General features: G+C 37.3%; 2 protein-coding genes across 3 annotated transcripts; both read right to left on the bottom strand.

The window, feature by feature from the left end:
- Window positions 1-11,635: 11,635 nt before the first annotated feature.
- Window positions 11,636-11,953, bottom strand: LOC119256741 (keratin-associated protein 19-6-like). Of its 2 annotated transcripts, none has more exons than XM_037524510.1 (2): window positions 11,890-11,953; window positions 11,636-11,760 (listed from the first exon to the last, which is right to left on the bottom strand). In XM_037524510.1, exons 1-2 carry the CDS (start codon window positions 11,951-11,953, stop codon window positions 11,636-11,638), a joined length of 189 nt encoding a protein of 62 aa, XP_037380407.1. The 2 variants fall into 2 exon arrangements, with proteins under 2 accessions (XP_037380407.1, XP_037380408.1); XM_037524511.1 differs by having other exon boundaries at window positions 11,636-11,751.
- Window positions 11,954-16,838: 4,885 nt separating this feature from the next.
- On the bottom strand, window positions 16,839-17,198 carry LOC119257112 (keratin-associated protein 19-2-like). The gene has a single exon (XM_037524813.1). It carries the CDS (start codon window positions 17,196-17,198, stop codon window positions 16,839-16,841), a length of 360 nt encoding a protein of 119 aa, XP_037380710.1.
- Window positions 17,199-18,176: the final 978 nt, after the last annotated feature.

The raw sequence follows: 18,176 nt of genomic DNA, 5'->3' as shown, positions 1-18,176 counted from the left end.
GATGCCATAACTCAGGGGAAGCAGAATTTTCACATGTTGTGAATGGGTGTTGGAGCACAAGAAGATACATAGTCTCTGACTAGAGGCCAGACTGTTAATTACACTCCACCTTCCAAACTCATTTCCTTAACCAAAATGAGAATGCGGAGAAATTGAGGTCGCAATATCCCTTGCAAAGTTTCTGTGTAAGCCCAGGTTGCCAATGACCACAATTTGCTCTCCATGGAATTCAGTTGAATAGTAAAAGCTGAGTTATTTGAGCTTAAATGTCGCTCTCTGCACAATGATTTTACAAATCCTCAGAAGTGGAGTAGGTAAAGCCTACAGCCTTTACATCTCAAGTGGCATCTGGGCCCCCAAACCTTGTAATGTTCCCTTGATTCCAGCAAGGGAGGGCCTCCTGCACATTAACATGTTTTAATATGGGGTGCCTTTAATCAACTTTGTGTCTATTAGAGGCACTATTTCAATCCTCAAAGCCTTGGCTTTTATCTGACCCTCCTTGAGATCCTATAAAATCCCTCCATGACATGAGGTAATACCCCGACTGCATTTCAAAAGATTATTCTGGTTCACTAATTACACATGCCCACTTCTGACATTCTAAGAAGTTACTTTATGTAAACGTGACCTGTCCACCCTTATTCAAAACCAAACTCTATTGAAGGGTTAACCACTTCAACCAAGCCCTGGGCTAGACACATCTCAAGTAGGCAATAAGAAGGGCAAGAATAGGAAGGGTTTAGTCCTGCTGACTGTGGGTCAGAAACTTTAAATGCATTAATTCATCCAATACAATCAGCTTTTTAGGTGATACCATCATTACCCTCATTTCACAGATGACTTAGTGAGCTTAAGTAATAACAGGCTCAAAGGCATCACAGCTATTAAGTGCACGTTAGATTTGAGCTTAGGTAAGCAGATTCAGAGCTTCTGTGTTGCCCTCTTTCCTGCACTGATGTGGAGAGCCATGCCCAAGGGGAGTTGATAGAAATTTCTTGATGGTGATGTCAAGCACATTCAGATAAAGGAATAGTTTAGGGCATGACTTGTGTAGAAGGTCTTGATCTTTGCTGACTTTTCATCCATGCCCTTTGGTGTCTCCTCTCATCCCTGTCACATCTGTTCTTCTTTGTTCACTGTCTACTTGCTCCCTGTAGATAGCAGCGCTCTCGCTCACTCACACATGAGCTCAAACTCTTTTTTTTTGTAAATGTAGGCAACATGTTTATGCATTTTTTACATTATCATCATCATCATCATCATCATTGGTGTAACATTGGTTTTTCAACACCACACATGATTTAGGGGAATAGGCACACCTCCTCAGTCTATACCACTACACCACACTCTTCACACTGCATGTCCCCACCCTCATTGGTCTTATATTATTTTCCCTGTCATCATCCCTTTCTCCCCAACATCTGTGTGTCCAGTGTGCCGGGAGTTGGTTGGAGTAATGCAGAGACTGTCCTCAATCCCTAGGAAATTAATTGAAATTCTAACCATCATCGCAGGCCAAAACCCTGACTTAAGTGGTGATTTAGGGGAATTTTCTTGGCCTATAGAAACTAATTCTCTCTCTCTCTCTCTCTCTCTCTCTGTCATCTGCCCATCAATCTATCTGCCTATATTCAATACTGTTTCATTATAATGTTGATAAGAAACAATCCTGGTCTATGTTGAATAAAAAGTCATTATGGGAAGACCTGTTTTCATTTAATATCATTTTGATTAAAATCAGTATCTAAGACCCTATCAACAATGTGAAGTGAGGATTATAGATTCATACAGTAAACTATTCTCTCCATAGTGTATATAGAGTGTGCACATGTATTTGTGAGTATGTGTGTCCATATATATGTGTGTGTATACATATAATTGTACATAAACAGAGAGAGACTTATTTTAGGGACTGGTTCATATAATTCTGGGGTCAGGAAAACCCAGAAGGGGAAGAGAAAGCTGGCAAGCTGGAAGCTCAGGCGGGACTCTATACTGCAGTCTCCATGCAGAATCTCTTCTTTTGGAAACCTCAGCTTTTGCTTGGAACGGCTCCATACCGGATCAATTCCAAACATATTATGCAGGGTCACCTCCTTTACTTATTGTCAGTTGACTGTAGATGTTAATCACACCTCTAAAATAGTCTCACAGCAACACTGAGATTGTGTGTGATTAAATCACTGACTTCTGTAACTCAGGCAAATTGACACGCAAACAAACCATCACAGGGGACTGACTGAGGGTTGAAATAACTTATCATGTCACTTACTTACAAGGATCATCCCCTTATTTTTATTCTGGGCTTAACCTGGTTTGGAAGAAAACAGGTAGTTTCACTTTAAATTACTTTTTTTGGTCGTTAACATCATTAATTATTGGGCAGAATGAGGGGGATAGAGGAGGGACTACTTCGTAGACAAGCCTCACTCCAGAAGAAGTATCCTGATCCAATATAGAACCTGAAGAGGACTAGATCATTCCTTTCATTAATACTGGTACATGAAATAGGAATTAAGATGCTACCTGGTCTTGGGGCTTTGATAAAATTATGCAACGACAGAATAAATCAGAATTCATCAGAATTATAGCATCCACAGCAGAAAGGATGGTGCCAGCAGTGTCCAGGAATAGCCATCACTGACTCCAAGAGTGGCTAAAAGCCACCACAACATTAATGGGAAAGCGATTTTATAACAAGACTACTGCAGCCCTGGCTTGGTTGCTATTCTAGCCATCCTTGCATCTCAGTGTCCAGCAGAGTTTGTCAGTCTAATGTCCCAACTTAACCATACAGTCTTTGTGTTACCCTTATTCTCAAAGAGATTCTTAATTTTCAAGTGATTTTTACCTCTTTCAATTAAGGAACATGTTAGATATTTCACACTTCTCCTTGTATTTTTTTTATTTCTGGAAGATAAGTATGCTAAAAGACAGTGACAATAGTTTGATAATCTTCTCTTTAACTACCTCATTTTTTTTTTAAAATTATATTCCATTTTATTAAGTTAACATTGGTTTACCACACTGTATATGATTTAGGGGTGTAGTTTCATAGTTCTTCAGAAGCTACCACACCTACCACCAAAGCACCCACAACCCTCCACCCTAATCCATTGCACCCCGTCCACTACTCTCCTTCTGTTAGTCTCAGTTCTACAGTCAGATCTCTGTGGTTTGCTTTGACTTAGGTTTGTCAGCTCCTTTGTTTTGTTTCTCTGTGAACCACATATGAGTGAAATCAGCCTGTATTTGTCTTTAATTCTGACTTTCGTAGCTTAGAACCATTCCCTCCAGTTCCATGTATGTTGTTCTAAAAATATCACATCTTTATCCACTCATCTGTCATTGCCACTTTGGTTGTTCACATATTCCTTCAAATTAGTGTCTTTGCACTCTCTGGGTAGATGTCCACAAGTGGAATTTCTGGGTCCTATGGTGGATCTATTTTTTTTTTTAATATACTGAGAAACCTCTGTACTGTTTTCCATCTGAACTGGACCAATCTCCCTTCCCACTTACAGTATACGAGGGCTCCTTTTTCTCCACACCTTCTTTTCCTTTTTATTAAAGAGTTCTTTCCTAAAATCTCTGAACAGAGCCCTGGAGTAAACTAGTGGAGAAAGTCTTGATTTGAGTACAAATGACTCGTAATGGGGTTCGAATCATTTATTATACTTGTATTTTGGTGTTTCAAGAAGGCTATTTAAATCTTAAATCTGGAATATTATTTCAGTTATTTTAACATAAAATTATAGTACAAAATAAATTCAAATCATAATAGGAAGCTATCAAGTTTAATAACCATCTAGTATTACCGCTATGAGTTAAAAAAGAAAATGAGATATTTCACTATATGAGTGTATAATGAATTCCAATGTGCATGCATTTATAGTTGAATAAACTTGGATATCACTGAAGGAGTTACACTGAGCAGGGGAAAAAAAATATCAGACATCAATATCAAACGTGACCATACATAATAAGGGTTATCATGAAAAAATTGTGTATCAGTTGAGAAAAGTATATCAGTTGAGAATTTTTTTAATGTTAGTTTTTGGACCATGATAAAAGAGTGCTTTTTATCACTTGGTCTTACAGGATGAAAAGATATTGTTTCTTTGGAATTAAATAGTGAAAAATATATTATAAGAACATAAAAGTATGAAGGTAATAATAATGATAATTAAAGTGAAGTGTTATTGTCTGCTAGGTGTGTCCAGCCATTCTTTTGTGGTTGCAAACATTAGCCCATTTACTTTTCCCCACATTACAGGGAAAACTAGGAAATTATCCTCAATGACAACATCAGATGGCAAAAATGAGGCTTAATGTGATAAAATTAATTGCTCAACATCATGGATTTAAACAACAGTTAGGTTGCTATTGTGATGTCAGCAGCAGAACTTCAAACTTTGGGTTTCTGGCCATTAATAATGGACTTGAGGGAGAATGGTATCTTTGAGACATAAATGGAGTAAAAGATGAGTTATCAGGACACTTAGTGGAGAATATTAGCATGAAAACATAAAATATTTGAAATAGGAAAGGAGAATTGGTGATGAAGCATATAAATAGGGAGAATTAGTAGTCAATGAATAAGGGGTGGAGAGAAATTGAGAGCTATTTTCATGACTGACTTTTTAATTTTGGAAAGTGGGTGGAAATGTCAGAACAGAGGGTCAGAAAGAGTTCATGTATGAGAAGAAGAATCTATTTATCAGAACATGTTGAGATTCAGTTGCCTGTATTGACATTTTTGAAAACATTTTTCCAACAGAAAAATAGCAAGAGAAAGGCTAGATGGGGAGAGATGTCACATTACGCAAATAAAAATACAATGTGCCAGTCAAATGTGAATTTCAGGTACATGATTTTAATTTTTAGGTATGTTCCATGTGATAATTTGCATTGTGATAATTTACAACATATTTTGTTGATCTGAAATTCAAATTGCACAGGTTTATCTGGCGTCCCTACAGACTGGAGATTTGAGAGTCTTTGGTGTGCAGACAAGAGAACACGGATTGCTTTGAGAGGATGGCATTACCAAAGAAAAAGATTTGTTAAAAGGAGACATTGGGCCTCCTTGGTGGTGCAGGCGGTTGAACGCTGTGTTGTAAAGGTGTCTGGAGCCTCTGCAGTGCCGGTTCTATCCCCGCTGGCCTCGGAGCAACCCACATGGCGAGCAGACCTCTCCTGTCTCGCCTACGGCTCCCCTCAGCAGTGTATTTTGTCAGTCTGCCTGTTCTGTTCCCCACTCTGTCTCTGGTGAATCCTCTCACCCTCCCATGAATCTGTCCTGTACCCTGGTTCTTATATAAATAAATCTTTTTTTTTATATAATAAATTTTATTTTTATATTCCCCATACAATTTCAACCCCCCCATTTTGACCCCAATCCCTCCCCTCCCTCCACCCACCCCCCAAAAAAGTGTCTCTGGTTCATAGATTTTTGTTGATTTTGATTTTCACTTTCTTATTGTTATTCATTTTCCTGGTCCCTTATTTAAGTTTTCTAGATTCCTGCTATGAGTGAGACCATCCGGTATTTTTCTTTTTCTTTCTGGCTTATTTCGCTGAGCATGATCCCTTCCAGCGCCATCCATGTTGCTGCAAATTGCATGTGTTTATCTTTTTTGAATGCTGAGTAATATTCCATGGTATATATGTACCACATCTTCTTGATCCAGTCATCTATTTTTGGGTATTTGGGTTGTTTCCAAAGCTTAGCTATTGTAAACAGTGCTGCTATAAACATAGGGGTGCAGGTGTTCTTTGGAATGGATGTTTCTGTGTCCTTTGGGTAAATACCTAGGAGTGGAATTGCTGGATCATATGGAAGCTCTATGTTTAGTAGGTCCAGAAATCTCCACACAGCTCTCCACAGTGGTTGGACCAGTTTGCACTCCCACCAACAGTGCAGAAGAGTTCCTTTTTCTCCACACCCTCGCCAACATTTGTTGTTGCTAGTTTTTTTAATATGTGCCATTCTCACTGGTGTGAGATGGTATCTCATGGTAGTTTTGATTTGTATTTCCCTGATTACAAGTGATGTTGAACATTTGAGACACTAACTATTGGGGTCTAGAATAGAACCAAAGTTTCACCCCCCTCGTCTACTCCCTTTGCCTTATGACTTTGTAGTGTTCTCTCACTCTCGCTCTTTGCTCAGCTAGAGTCCATGCTTACTCAATAAAATAAGGCAGAACTAAAGGTGTGTCAGTTCTGGTTATGGCTAGCCAATATTCTTGCAGATTGTGCTGTCATACCAATGCGATCTCCCTGACAACCTGATCTAGCTTATGGGAGAATGACACGTGGAAAAGAGCCAAGTCAGCCACTGACCCAAGCCAACCATCAGCCAGCCCCCGTCACATTAGTCAACCCAGCAAGTCCATCTCACTTCCCCAGCTCTCAGATGAATCAGCGTTAAAATTCTTGCTGTATATTACAGATTTTATGGTGGTTTGCTCCACAGAAATGTCACAGCTGCATGCACAGAGCATTTTTATAATCATCTTTATCATATGTGCTAAGGTTCATGAACTTGTGCTGAGAGCGAAAACCCTTCAATTTCCAATTTATCATTGCTTATTATTATCTCATACCTCATTATTCTATGATTTGGAATAAGTCATTTAAGCTTTTCAAACTATCATTTGTTTCAGCAACGATTACTGATAGTGACTAGAGCAATATCTGTCTCTTAAATTCAGTTACACTGGAACAGCCATGCCAATATCTCAAATCCTGAAGTTAAAGTGTGAACAATGTATGGCAGGCAAAGGAAGTATGAATGGAATATGTTTTTATTTTAGTTATATTGAAGTTAGTTTATGTTATGCCTTCATATCAAGCAGGGTGGCTAACATATTATAAATGGTTTATACCTATCTATGGAAAAGATTAATAAAGTAAGATGTTTAAAATTATGAATGTTTATTTTTTAATTTTAATTAATAAAAATCATATGAAAATAAAACTTTTAATTTAATGGAGAATCTGGCATATTAATGAATAATAGACTGGCTCCATCACAGGCTCATTCAGTACATATTTTATGGAATATTTTTCTGTATATTTTATAAAAACACAAACATTGCTCCAGGCCCTGAGGACTCCATAGGAAGTAAACAAATTAAGTACATGTCCATATGAAGCTTAAATTCCCTAAGGAAACCAATATATCACACCAATTGATAATAACCTCTGAGAGGTATAAGATACATCAAGGACTAGAGGCCAGTAGAAGCCCTGGAACTCAAATTTGTGCATGCAGCCTTGTGGGAGAGTGAAGGCATCCCAGGAGGAAATGTAATAATGCCTCTTTCAACAATTTCTACAGAAAGATTTATGAATTTTTAATGGAGATATTTCTCTTGTTACCAAAGGTAACCACTATAACTGCACAATAGAGTTTAGAAGCAATATAATGTCTAGATGAATGTGAAGTGACTGGCCTCAAGCTTTCTGCTTTTTTCTTGTAAACACTAGATCTGGCTTCGAATCACTTGGACTTACCACTAACTAGGTGACCAGAGATCCTACGTGGTCATGATTATATATCCCTGTCAGTGTTGGAGGAAAAGGGACACTCCAAGAGCCCCCTCTGGTGACCACTGAAAGCAAGTTTGCTTAGGCTGATCTCTGAGGTTAAATAAAGATTATTCTGAAAGCTGAAGAGCCTGCTCTCTGAGGTCAAGGAAGAGCTAAGGACAAATATGTGAGAAAGGTTACAGATTGTTCAGGTGATAGCCCGTCTGGATCCAGTGTCCACTGAGCTTTCTACATGCAGGGTCCACTCTATGGCCCATGCTCTTCTCCATGCTGATTTGTTGACTGAAATATCTTAGATTTCTTTCCATAGCAACACACTGAGAGCTGTATTATTTTCCTTATAGTAACAGCATTAGGTGCCATCCAGATGAGAAACTTAAGAAACCATTTTAGGTCCAACCACCAATGGAGAGCTGTGTGGAGATTTCTTGACCTACTAAACATAGAGCTTCCATATGATCCAGCAACTCCACTCCTAGGTATTTACCCAAAGGACACAGAAACATTAATTCAAAAGGGCACCTGCACCTCTATGTTTATAGCAGCACTATTTACAATAGCTAAGCTATGGAAACAACCCAAATGCCCAAAAATAGGTGACTGGATCAAGAAGATGTGGTACATATACACCATGGAATATTACTCAGCAATCAAAAAAGATAAACACATGCAGTTTGCAGCAACATGGATGGAGCTGGAAGGGATCATGCTCAGCGAAATAAGCCAGAAAGAAAAAGAAAAATACCAGATGGTCTCACTCATAGCAGGAATTTAGAAAATCTAAATAAGGGACCAGGGAAAAGACTAATTTCAATAAAGTAAAAATCAAAATCAACAAGCAACTATAGACCAGAAACACGCTACAGTGAGGGGAGGGGGAAGAAGAGGGATTAAGGTCGGAAAAAGGGGGTGGGAATTATATGGGGAATATAACCAAAATGAAAATGCAACATTATACAAAAATGAAGAATGATGTAAGAATTACATAAAATAAAATAATTCATAAAAACTCAAAAAACTATGTATTACAAAAATATATGAAGAAACTACTGTAAGGTATACATCAATTATTATTACTAAACAGATTATCAAGCTTATCATTGTAATATTATATTTTTTATAGAAACAGTTCTGATTCTGGATACAACTTCAAAAAAAAAGAAACCATTTTAAACAAAGGAATTTTAACAAAAAGACTAAAGGGTAAGAGTAGGTTTTGAATCCTGGAAACCACAGAAGAATAAAGAAGGTGTAGTCCTATTCCAGGTGACAAATGATTACTGTATGCATTAGAAAATGGATGTTTTGTATTAGCATGTGTATTATTATATATTACATGTTATATATGTAAATATATATTAAGGAGGTAGCACAAAAGATTTACTTCTTTATATGTATTAGTGGAAACGGAGATGAGAGAGGAGACATGGAAAGCTTCTACAGATTCTGACTTTAGTGGTTAAATGGATCATGATGCCATTTTCAATCAAATGGACAAAAGAACCCATAGATCTCTAGTCCATAGCAAGGTGTGTAAGTAGGAAGAAACGTAAGTTAGTATATAACTACATTGCGCCTCAGAATCTCCACTTTCACTCTAAAGCCACAGATAGATCCATGGTTTCACTCTAATCCTCCAAGTTATTAAGATGAAAAATTATATTTGTTGACTATATTTAAAAACAGGTTTTAGGGGAGGGGGTTCCAGTGGAGGATGGCTGGAGCTCTAGTGGGGGGTGTGGTGAAATAATATGCGATTATAGAATATAAACCTATACCCCTAAGACATATACTGTGATGTAAATCAGTATTACCTCAATAAATATATCTAAAAAATAGACATCTCAAGAATCTCTATACACAAAATAAATAAATAAATGACCCTTTTATTCAGACTTGGGAAACTAATCAAATATTCTGAAATTCTATTCTGTGTGCATATATAATAAATTATTCTCTGGACTGTCCTTTTATGTTAATAGAGCACATTTCATTGATTAGAGATTTTTTAATATTGATTGCCATCATTGCATCGCCATGACAAATTTGAGCTCAGTGATGAAATGTGACAATGATTATTGCATCTCTGATGCTCTTTTTAGAGAGAGATTTTATTTTGGGTATGTAGATTTCAAGAAATTATTGCTCCTCCACTTCTATCATTTAACATTAATCCCGGATCCTAAATTATGCAATCTCTATATACACCTAACATTATTACACCTTTTTCAGAATTAAGACCCATGTCTTTTTATTTAAGAGATTTCCTCCCTACTCACTACTTGCATTTAGAAGAACGTATATTCTGACAATTCATTTATATAATAAACAGGAACAAATTTTATTTCTAGAGAACTATTTAGGGAATACAATTTAGGAAAATGTTTCATGTTCCTGGCTGTCAATTCTTTAACAATCTAGCCATAAATATAAGCAGATTTTGCAACGTGCCTCTAACAACTATAACATTCAGGGGAATCACTCATTGTGTTTGGCACAAATCAAATTTAATAGTATCTGGATACTTCCAGGACAAAAATAAAAATGTCCTCCAAATAAAACAACATTTAAACTTAATATGTATGGTGTTCAGGAGATATTTAGCAGGATCTAGTGTCTCCAGGACATGACATGGTGCAGTCATGTGCCATGTATTCCAATAAATGATTCTCTAAAAGGCTGACTATATTTTCAGTTTTAACAGAGCAAGTTGTATTTATACGTCAAGCATGTGTGTGATGTGCATGCCCATTCACATGTTGCTAAACTTTGGAAAATGAAAATTTAAGAACATGTCACTATTGGAAAATAATAATGAGAGTTGTTATTATTAGTCTACACACACCATCCCACTGAACATTTTGGTTAAAGCATAAAATAACTATCTGAAGAACTCCTCTACTTTATTCCAGGGATTTAGAACCTCCTATGATTTAGATTTTAAAACCTAACTACCAAGATTAAAGGCACATCAAGGGTTTCTGCTGGCAATTCTTTGAATCTTTGCCATCCAGGGTAACAGCACTGGCTCAGGTGTTCACACTGGTTTTTATGCCAATAGGTAGGACACATTCTATGTGACTTTATGAAATCTTCTCCTTTATTTTATTGTTCATTTGATTCCCTTGTTTGATTCTCTGATTTGAAATCTAAACTACAAGCTAGGTGAAAAGGGAAGAGTTTTCTGTGAGAAATTGTTCACACAATAATCTTCCTCCTGAACCTTTACAGAAGGATAAAAAGAATTTCTCAAGAGGCAAATAGTAGGGGTCCAGGTTTGATTTAAGTGGATCCAGACATGTCTGGTCATGTCAGACAAACTAGTGAAACAGGTTCTCTGGCCACCTTAAACATTGGCTAGGAAACTTTAGGATTCAATCCGTTCACAGTTGATCTTCAAAGAAGCCTGACCCCAGCGATGCATTGATAGAATATGCCTAAAAGAAAACCTCTAGAAACTTCTGGGGAGAGAAAAAGTCCTGAAGCAAGAAAGAGCCAGGTGCCCAAGGAACTGAGTAACGGAGAACAACCTGAGGAGATTTCCATCAATAAGGCATCTTGTCTGTTAGTTTTGTTTAGTCTAAATATGTTCTCAAACTTCTGTAACATGGTGAACTAGAAACCTTTGTATCACATAGACCAGGTAAACACAGACCTTGGAGCTTCTTAAGTAATTTGTTTATGTTACTCACACAAGATGTTGAAATAAAACAAAGATATCAAAAGAAACCAAAATATTTATATTTTACCCAAATAATTTATTAGACAAAAGCAAAATACAAGTTGTCTATATGCTCTTGCTACAAATATAACATCATATTAATGGTAGCCAAAAAATTAAACCATAATGAGGAAGTTAAGCAGGAATGGTTATATATACTGAATTTACACTTAGATGATGGATTCTGAGGTCAGGGATGGAAGCACCAAATATTCATGGAGTAGTTCAAGCAATCATGAATAGCTGTCAACTGATTTTGGAGACAACTTGATAACGTTTTTAGAAATGAAAGCACAAGGTAGACCCGCACCTATTGGAAGGTTTGCCCCCTGCATATAATTTCAGTAGTTTTCAGTAGGAACCAGAGAATCCATATCCTCCACAGCAGGACGGGCGGCAGCAGCCATATTTGTAGCCCCCATATCCAGAGCCATATCCTCCGAATCCTCCAAAGCCAGAGCCATATCCTCCGTATCCTCCAAAGCCAGAGCCATATCCTCCATATCCTCCAAAGCCAGAGCCATATCCATAGCCTCCATAGCCACCACCACAGCTGGATTTGCAGAAGCTTCCACAGCCCTGGCCACCAAAGCCACCGAAGCCACCGAAGCCTCCGAAGCCTCCGAAGCCATAGCCGCGGCCTCCATAGTAGCTGCCATAGTAGCTCATGGTGTCAGAAGTGGAGAGTTGTTTGCTATTCAAGGCAAGAATCAGACTGCGACTGTCGACTCCTACAGGGAGGCTTATATACCCTGTTCAGAGAATGTGATACAACACGTGTGTTGTAGGGTGTCACGCCATGAATTATCCTCGCTTGACACAACTCATGAGTCTGTTGTCCTCTGACAACCCTCACAAAGAATGTTGGAACTTGCTTGGCTACCTGGTTAGGCTTCTCCTGAGCATGTTGCTTTAATTTTCTGAGAAGAAATAGTTGTTTCTTCAAAGTATTGACATAATAACCCTCAATATAATTAACATCACTTGACCTCAATCTCATTAAATATTGTTGAATTGCTGATGAAATATCTGTTCCTCACAGCCCTTTTGAAGAGTTGTTACACAATTGATTCTGCAAAATATCAAGAAAAACTCAAGGCTTTTATATTTATCAATTTCTTCAAAAAGAACTCATGTTGTAGCCTGAGAACAAAGGGTGCATCTCTTCAGAAGGTAAAAGAACACACCATATCAAGAAGACTTGGTTCACCTGCTGTGCATGCCCGAAGAAACAACAAAAGTTACCTGACTCTAGTGCCTTAGAACCATGCACAATTCATTGACTTATTCTTGGCTTTCCACTTGTTTTGGTTTAATGAGAAGACTTCCCAGGGATCTTTTTCTCATACCGCACCGTTTCCCCTAATCTCACTGCTACTACAAATGCACATTATACTCACCTCCACATCCCATTCACCCCCCTTTCTGCACTTTATCATCTATCCATGTATCTTACATTTTTTAAAATTTTACCCAACTGGGCCTCCCTGGTGGCGCAAGGGGTTAAGCATAGTACTATGAAGCTGTCCACAGCCTCTGCAGCACTGTTCGATCCCAGGCCGGCCAAGGACCTACCCCCATGGCGCAGCAGACCTCTGCTGTCTCACCCGCTGCTCCTCTCAGCAGTGTATTTCAGTAGATCCGCCTGTTCTGCTCCCCATTCAGTCTCTGATGCATCCTTTCACCCCCAGCAACTCTGGCCTGGACCCCAGTTCTTGTATGCATAAATAAATAAATTGAAAAAAAATTCACCCAACATCCTCTCTCCACAATTCATTACTGCAGCCAGATGCACCTGTGAAGCAGGTGAATAGGTTTATCCTCCAACCTAGAAGCTCAAGGCAGCACTGCTTTCCTCCCATTTACATCTCCATAATCAAAATATTACTCTTGGCCTTGTTTCCTCTTTACCTTATTTCTCCCCATTTTTTTCTCTTTAGGCAATTTCTAACCAGACTTTCCTAAGAAATGAAGTAGACCTTTTAAAGATTTTGAATAGTGTTACCGTGTAAAGCATATTCCAACTCCTAAAATCATCTAAATTTTGAAAGGACTTGCAAAACCTGCAGAAGTTAAGAAACATTTAACTATGTGATATGACAGTAAAAAAACAAACACAAACCGGAGAAAAAAGAGACAGACTTTGAATACATTGGTCTCGCTTTCAGAGTTCCTCCCAATGAGTGAGTTACTGATACCCAAAGCTGATTCCATGCCTGATTAATTCCTGAAAATGACAACCTGTCTTAAAACTTGGTACTTAAAAGTTTTGTTCTATATTTTTATAACCATATTGATAAACTTATATTTACCAGTAATATTTGAATGCATATTTTTCAATGAGTTTGTGCACTAACCTGACCCAGTGTCTAAACACAATGTAGCATTTAATTAGCTTTCAACAATATATTTTGAATGAATTATATGACTTTAACTTACATTAAAGACTTTAACTTACATTAAAGCAAAGACCAAGCACATCATTATCTGAATGACTTACTGGCTCTTCTAGAAACCTTTTAAGGCTGGATTGAAATCCAGAATCCAAGGCACTATGGTCTCAGAGTGTCATTTAACTTAACATTAACCTTCAAACTACGTCCTACACTAGTCCAACTTCATTCCATTTTTAATCCTCATTGTAGAAAATCAGCCAATTGATAAAACATGTTTTTATTTTTAGTGAATCATTTAGAATTATGAATGCTTAATGCTAAATTACATAGCATTTAGGGTTCCACACTTTCTTGTGTATGTAGCATTGTCAGAGCATGTGACCATGATTAAGGACTATTTGTTTTTGGTTTTCATTCATAAGACCATCTCTGCTTTATATATGAAAGTGAATGGGGTCAAATGAAAAACTTCAGTAACACAATAAATGCTAAATGTATTTTCAAAGAAGAAACATGACTCTGGAATGCATAACATAAATAACCATGGCTTTGACACAGAATTTAAGATTGAAAAAACATGAAACAAATCTGCTTTTCCCAAAATAAACAACTAAAAAATTCAATTGGAAATTCCTTTGGGACTTATCATTTTTCTGTCCATTCAGTGGATCAAAAACAGGTTTGGATCATTATCATTTTTAAGAAGTTTTAACTCATGATCAAAGTTTTATTCATGCTGATGGATGTTTTTACATTTTCTTTGAAGTAGAAACTTATTATAAATTCACGACATTTTCTCTCACCTGAGGTAAATCAATACAATTTTAAACAGAACACAATTATGATAATATTGTTTATGCTAAGAATGTCAAGCATAGCAATAATTGTATTGATTACTTCTTATCAACCCCATGAAACCTATCACTGGAGATATTAACCAAAGGAAAGGAAGATCAAAAATCCTATTCTAGGGCCTCCCTGGTGGCGCAAGAGGTTAAGACGCAGCACTATGGGGCAATCTGCAGTCACTGCAGCACAAGTTCAATCCCTGGCCAGCGAGGTGACCCACATGGCACAGCAGACCTCTCCTGTCTCACCTGCTGCTCCCCTCAGCAGTGTATTTCAGTAGATCTGCCCGTTCTGTTCCCTACTCTGTCTCTGGTGAATCCCTTCACCCCCACACCTCTGGCCTGTACCCCAGTTCTTGTATGCATAAACAAATAAATCTTTTAAAAAAGAGTCCCATTCTACTGAGTCAAACAACATAGCCTGATACAGAAGAGTGACTTGGGTCTATTTTGCCTTCTCATCTCTCCGAGATGCTACATGGAACTCCAAAGAAGTATTGGCTCAATGAAAGAAGTTAAGATGTATTGTGTTAATCTAGAGTTGAGTTTTAACATTGCTTATTATTTAGTTACATTCAAAAGCAGATCAATTAGAAGTTGATCGGTACCATTATGTCAATCACAACAATCACAATGTTAAAGAAGCATAGGTGTTAAACTAAGTAAAGAAATTGATGTCCATGACATCAGCAGTGATAATCAGCTTTTATGATCATGATCAAACTTTCAAAATGGTTTATTTGACAATGTTCAAGGAGAAAATAGCATCAGCATAATGTAATTTGTATTGATCATAAGCTACAACACTGTTCACTTGAAACCTATATAGAGTTATAAACCAATGTTATATAAATATTTTTTTGAAAGAGTCAGCATAATCTGGTAGAATACTAGGACTTGGCACAGTAGGGTCCTGACATGAATATAGCTACCAGGAAAAATCACATAGTCTAAGTTTCCCTGCATACAAGATTATTGAACAGCATTACCATGTTTCATTGTCTCATTCAGCTCTTGCAGTCTACAATTTATTTTTTGTTCTTAATTTACCACATTTGTCCAGTTTATACCAAATGTCACTAAGTTCAAGTTCATATCACTACTTGAAAATGCCATTAAAGAAAACCAGTATTTTTTCAGATATTTTACCTATTTTATTCCTTATTCTAACACTACCAATAAAATGGCAATTTTTGAAATGATGATGTTTTACATGAATTGAACATTACAAATTTTAAAGTTCTGAATAAGTTCTTGAATGGCAATTTTTGTCTTGAAATCACACAATGCCTGCCCCTGATGATATTTTTGTTCGTTTATTATCCTTTCTGGTTACAAATATATCACTTTAACTTCTTGGTGATGATGATAGTGAAGAACAGTGTTTCCACAGGAAGGCAGCTAAGATAGTGAATTGAACGACCAGGGTCATATTTTATTACATAGTTTGACAATGACTTTTAGGTCAGTTTTATTTTATATACACAATAAACTCAATGAAAACAGAAGATTATGTATAAAGGAAAAGTACATATAATTCAAAGATTCACAGGAAAAATAACTTTCTCTGAAAATTGAGAAATATGGGTTGGAAGACGTTTTCTCTGATTGCAGTTTCATTTATTTTTCAAATAATTTATTTTACAGTTTTAATGATATGACTAACAACTATATATAGGTATATCTAATATCACTAAATGTTATAAAATATAAAAAGAGACAGCAAAAGTTTTTGAAGGAGGCAGAGAATTAGTTCCAAATTTTGATATCCACTGAGAAACAGAAATAGGTGATCTATGTAATATGTAAAATAATCACATCTATTAAAATGCATATAGATTTAGAACTCCATAGCTGATATGTTGTTGTTGCATTTAATTCTAAAGGTTACTAGCTAAAATAGAGAAAAAGAGTAATATTCTATGTTCTGAATTACAAATGCTCAAATGAAACTTCTTTTCTATATGTTAATATATACACACACGTGCACACATCCTTGTGTGTTGCATTTCTAATTTAAAAGCAATAAGATTTGCATAAAGTACATACACATCATAGTGTTAAATGAACAAAGAAAACATTTTTTTAATTTCAAATTATGTCATTTATTGGGAATTCTGCATTACATCATCTGTTAGTGCCCCAAATCAGGAAGCCAGGACTCATGATGTAGATCAGTTGATACATTACAAATTCTCTGAAATTCTTAGATTTACTTGCTAAATGGGTCTAGAGTAATCTCTAGCCCATTGACAGAGACTGTGCTGGCAAAATCATTCATAGTAACAGATGTAGGTCAGGGACAGTAGTTCAGTAGGAGCCGGAGAAGCCATATCCTCCATATCCTCCACAGCAGGATGGGCGGCAGCAGCCACACCTGTAGCCCCCAAAGCCAGAGCCATAGCCTCCATAACCCCCAAAGCCAGAGCCATAGCCTCCATAACCCCCAAAGCCAGAGCCATAGCCTCCATAACCCCCAAAGCCAGAGCCATAGCCTCCATAACCCCCAAAGCTTCCATAACCTCCATAACCCCCATAACCTCCGTAGCCTCCACAGCCACAGCCACAGCCCCATCTGCGGAAGCTGCCACAGCCACAGCCACAGCCCAGGCCACCGAAGCCTCCATAGCCGTAGCCTTGGCCACCATAGTAGTTGCCGTAGTAGCTCATGGTGTTGGGGGTAGAGTTTGTTTAGCTGTTCAAGGCAAAATCTTCAGTGTGAATGCTGACAGCCGTACAGCTTTGCTTATATACTCTGAGCAGAAAGATATCACAAATCATGTGACCATTGTTTTGTACCATTCCAAATTACTTCAGGCAACTCATTAATCTATTTGCTGACACATGGAGAGGAGCACATTCATTAAGGTTTTGAGCTGGCTTAGCTGCCTAGCTAGAATGCCCTTGAACTCATTCATTCTCTTGTGTTTTAATGAGAACAACAACAAAAATAAATGTGACTTCAAAGTCCCAAAATAAAAATTCCCTAAATAGAATATCCCTCATTACTGAGCATATAGAGTCATTCATATTGAATGGTGCTTTCTCGTTAAATATTGTGTTTTTTTCACTTCCTCACCATTCTTTGGATTATTATATTTTACCTCCATCTAAATTCAAAGACATTGATCAAGCTTTCAATGCAAATCTATCAAATTCTTCACATGTCAAGTTTATTTCTCAAGTTGCCTACACACACACACACATGAAAACTGTTTTGATTTAATTTCTCAAATTGTTAAACAGCCAATTGGTATATCAACTGAGCAAAACTTGCTTCAGAAAAAGAAATGATCCTCAAGAATAAGCTTGTTATTATTTAATTATACTCATTGAGTTAACATTGGTTTACATTATGTTTTAAGAGTACAGGCTCACACTTCTACGCATGTGGATTATCACACCACTCCCACAACCCAGTCTAACACTCCTCCACATAGTCCATAGGACCCTCCTCTGATACACTCTGAGCCCCTTTGCTCTTTTACATATACGTATGTAAATATTAGGCCACTAGGGAGGTCCACTAATTAATTTCTATTAATATGTTAGCATGGGGGCCTCCCTGTTGGTACAAGGGGCTAAATCGCAGCACTGTGAAGCTACCCGCAGCCACTGCAGCACTAGTTTGATCCCCAGCCAGAGAGG

Source organism: Talpa occidentalis, unplaced genomic scaffold (genome assembly GCF_014898055.3).
Source record: "Talpa occidentalis isolate TD23 unplaced genomic scaffold, MPIMG_talOcc4v2.1 talOcc4.4, whole genome shotgun sequence".
NCBI lineage: Eukaryota > Metazoa > Chordata > Mammalia > Eulipotyphla > Talpidae > Talpa > Talpa occidentalis.
Note: the sequence above shows the minus strand (reverse complement) of the source record. Positions and strands in the feature narration are given on the sequence as shown.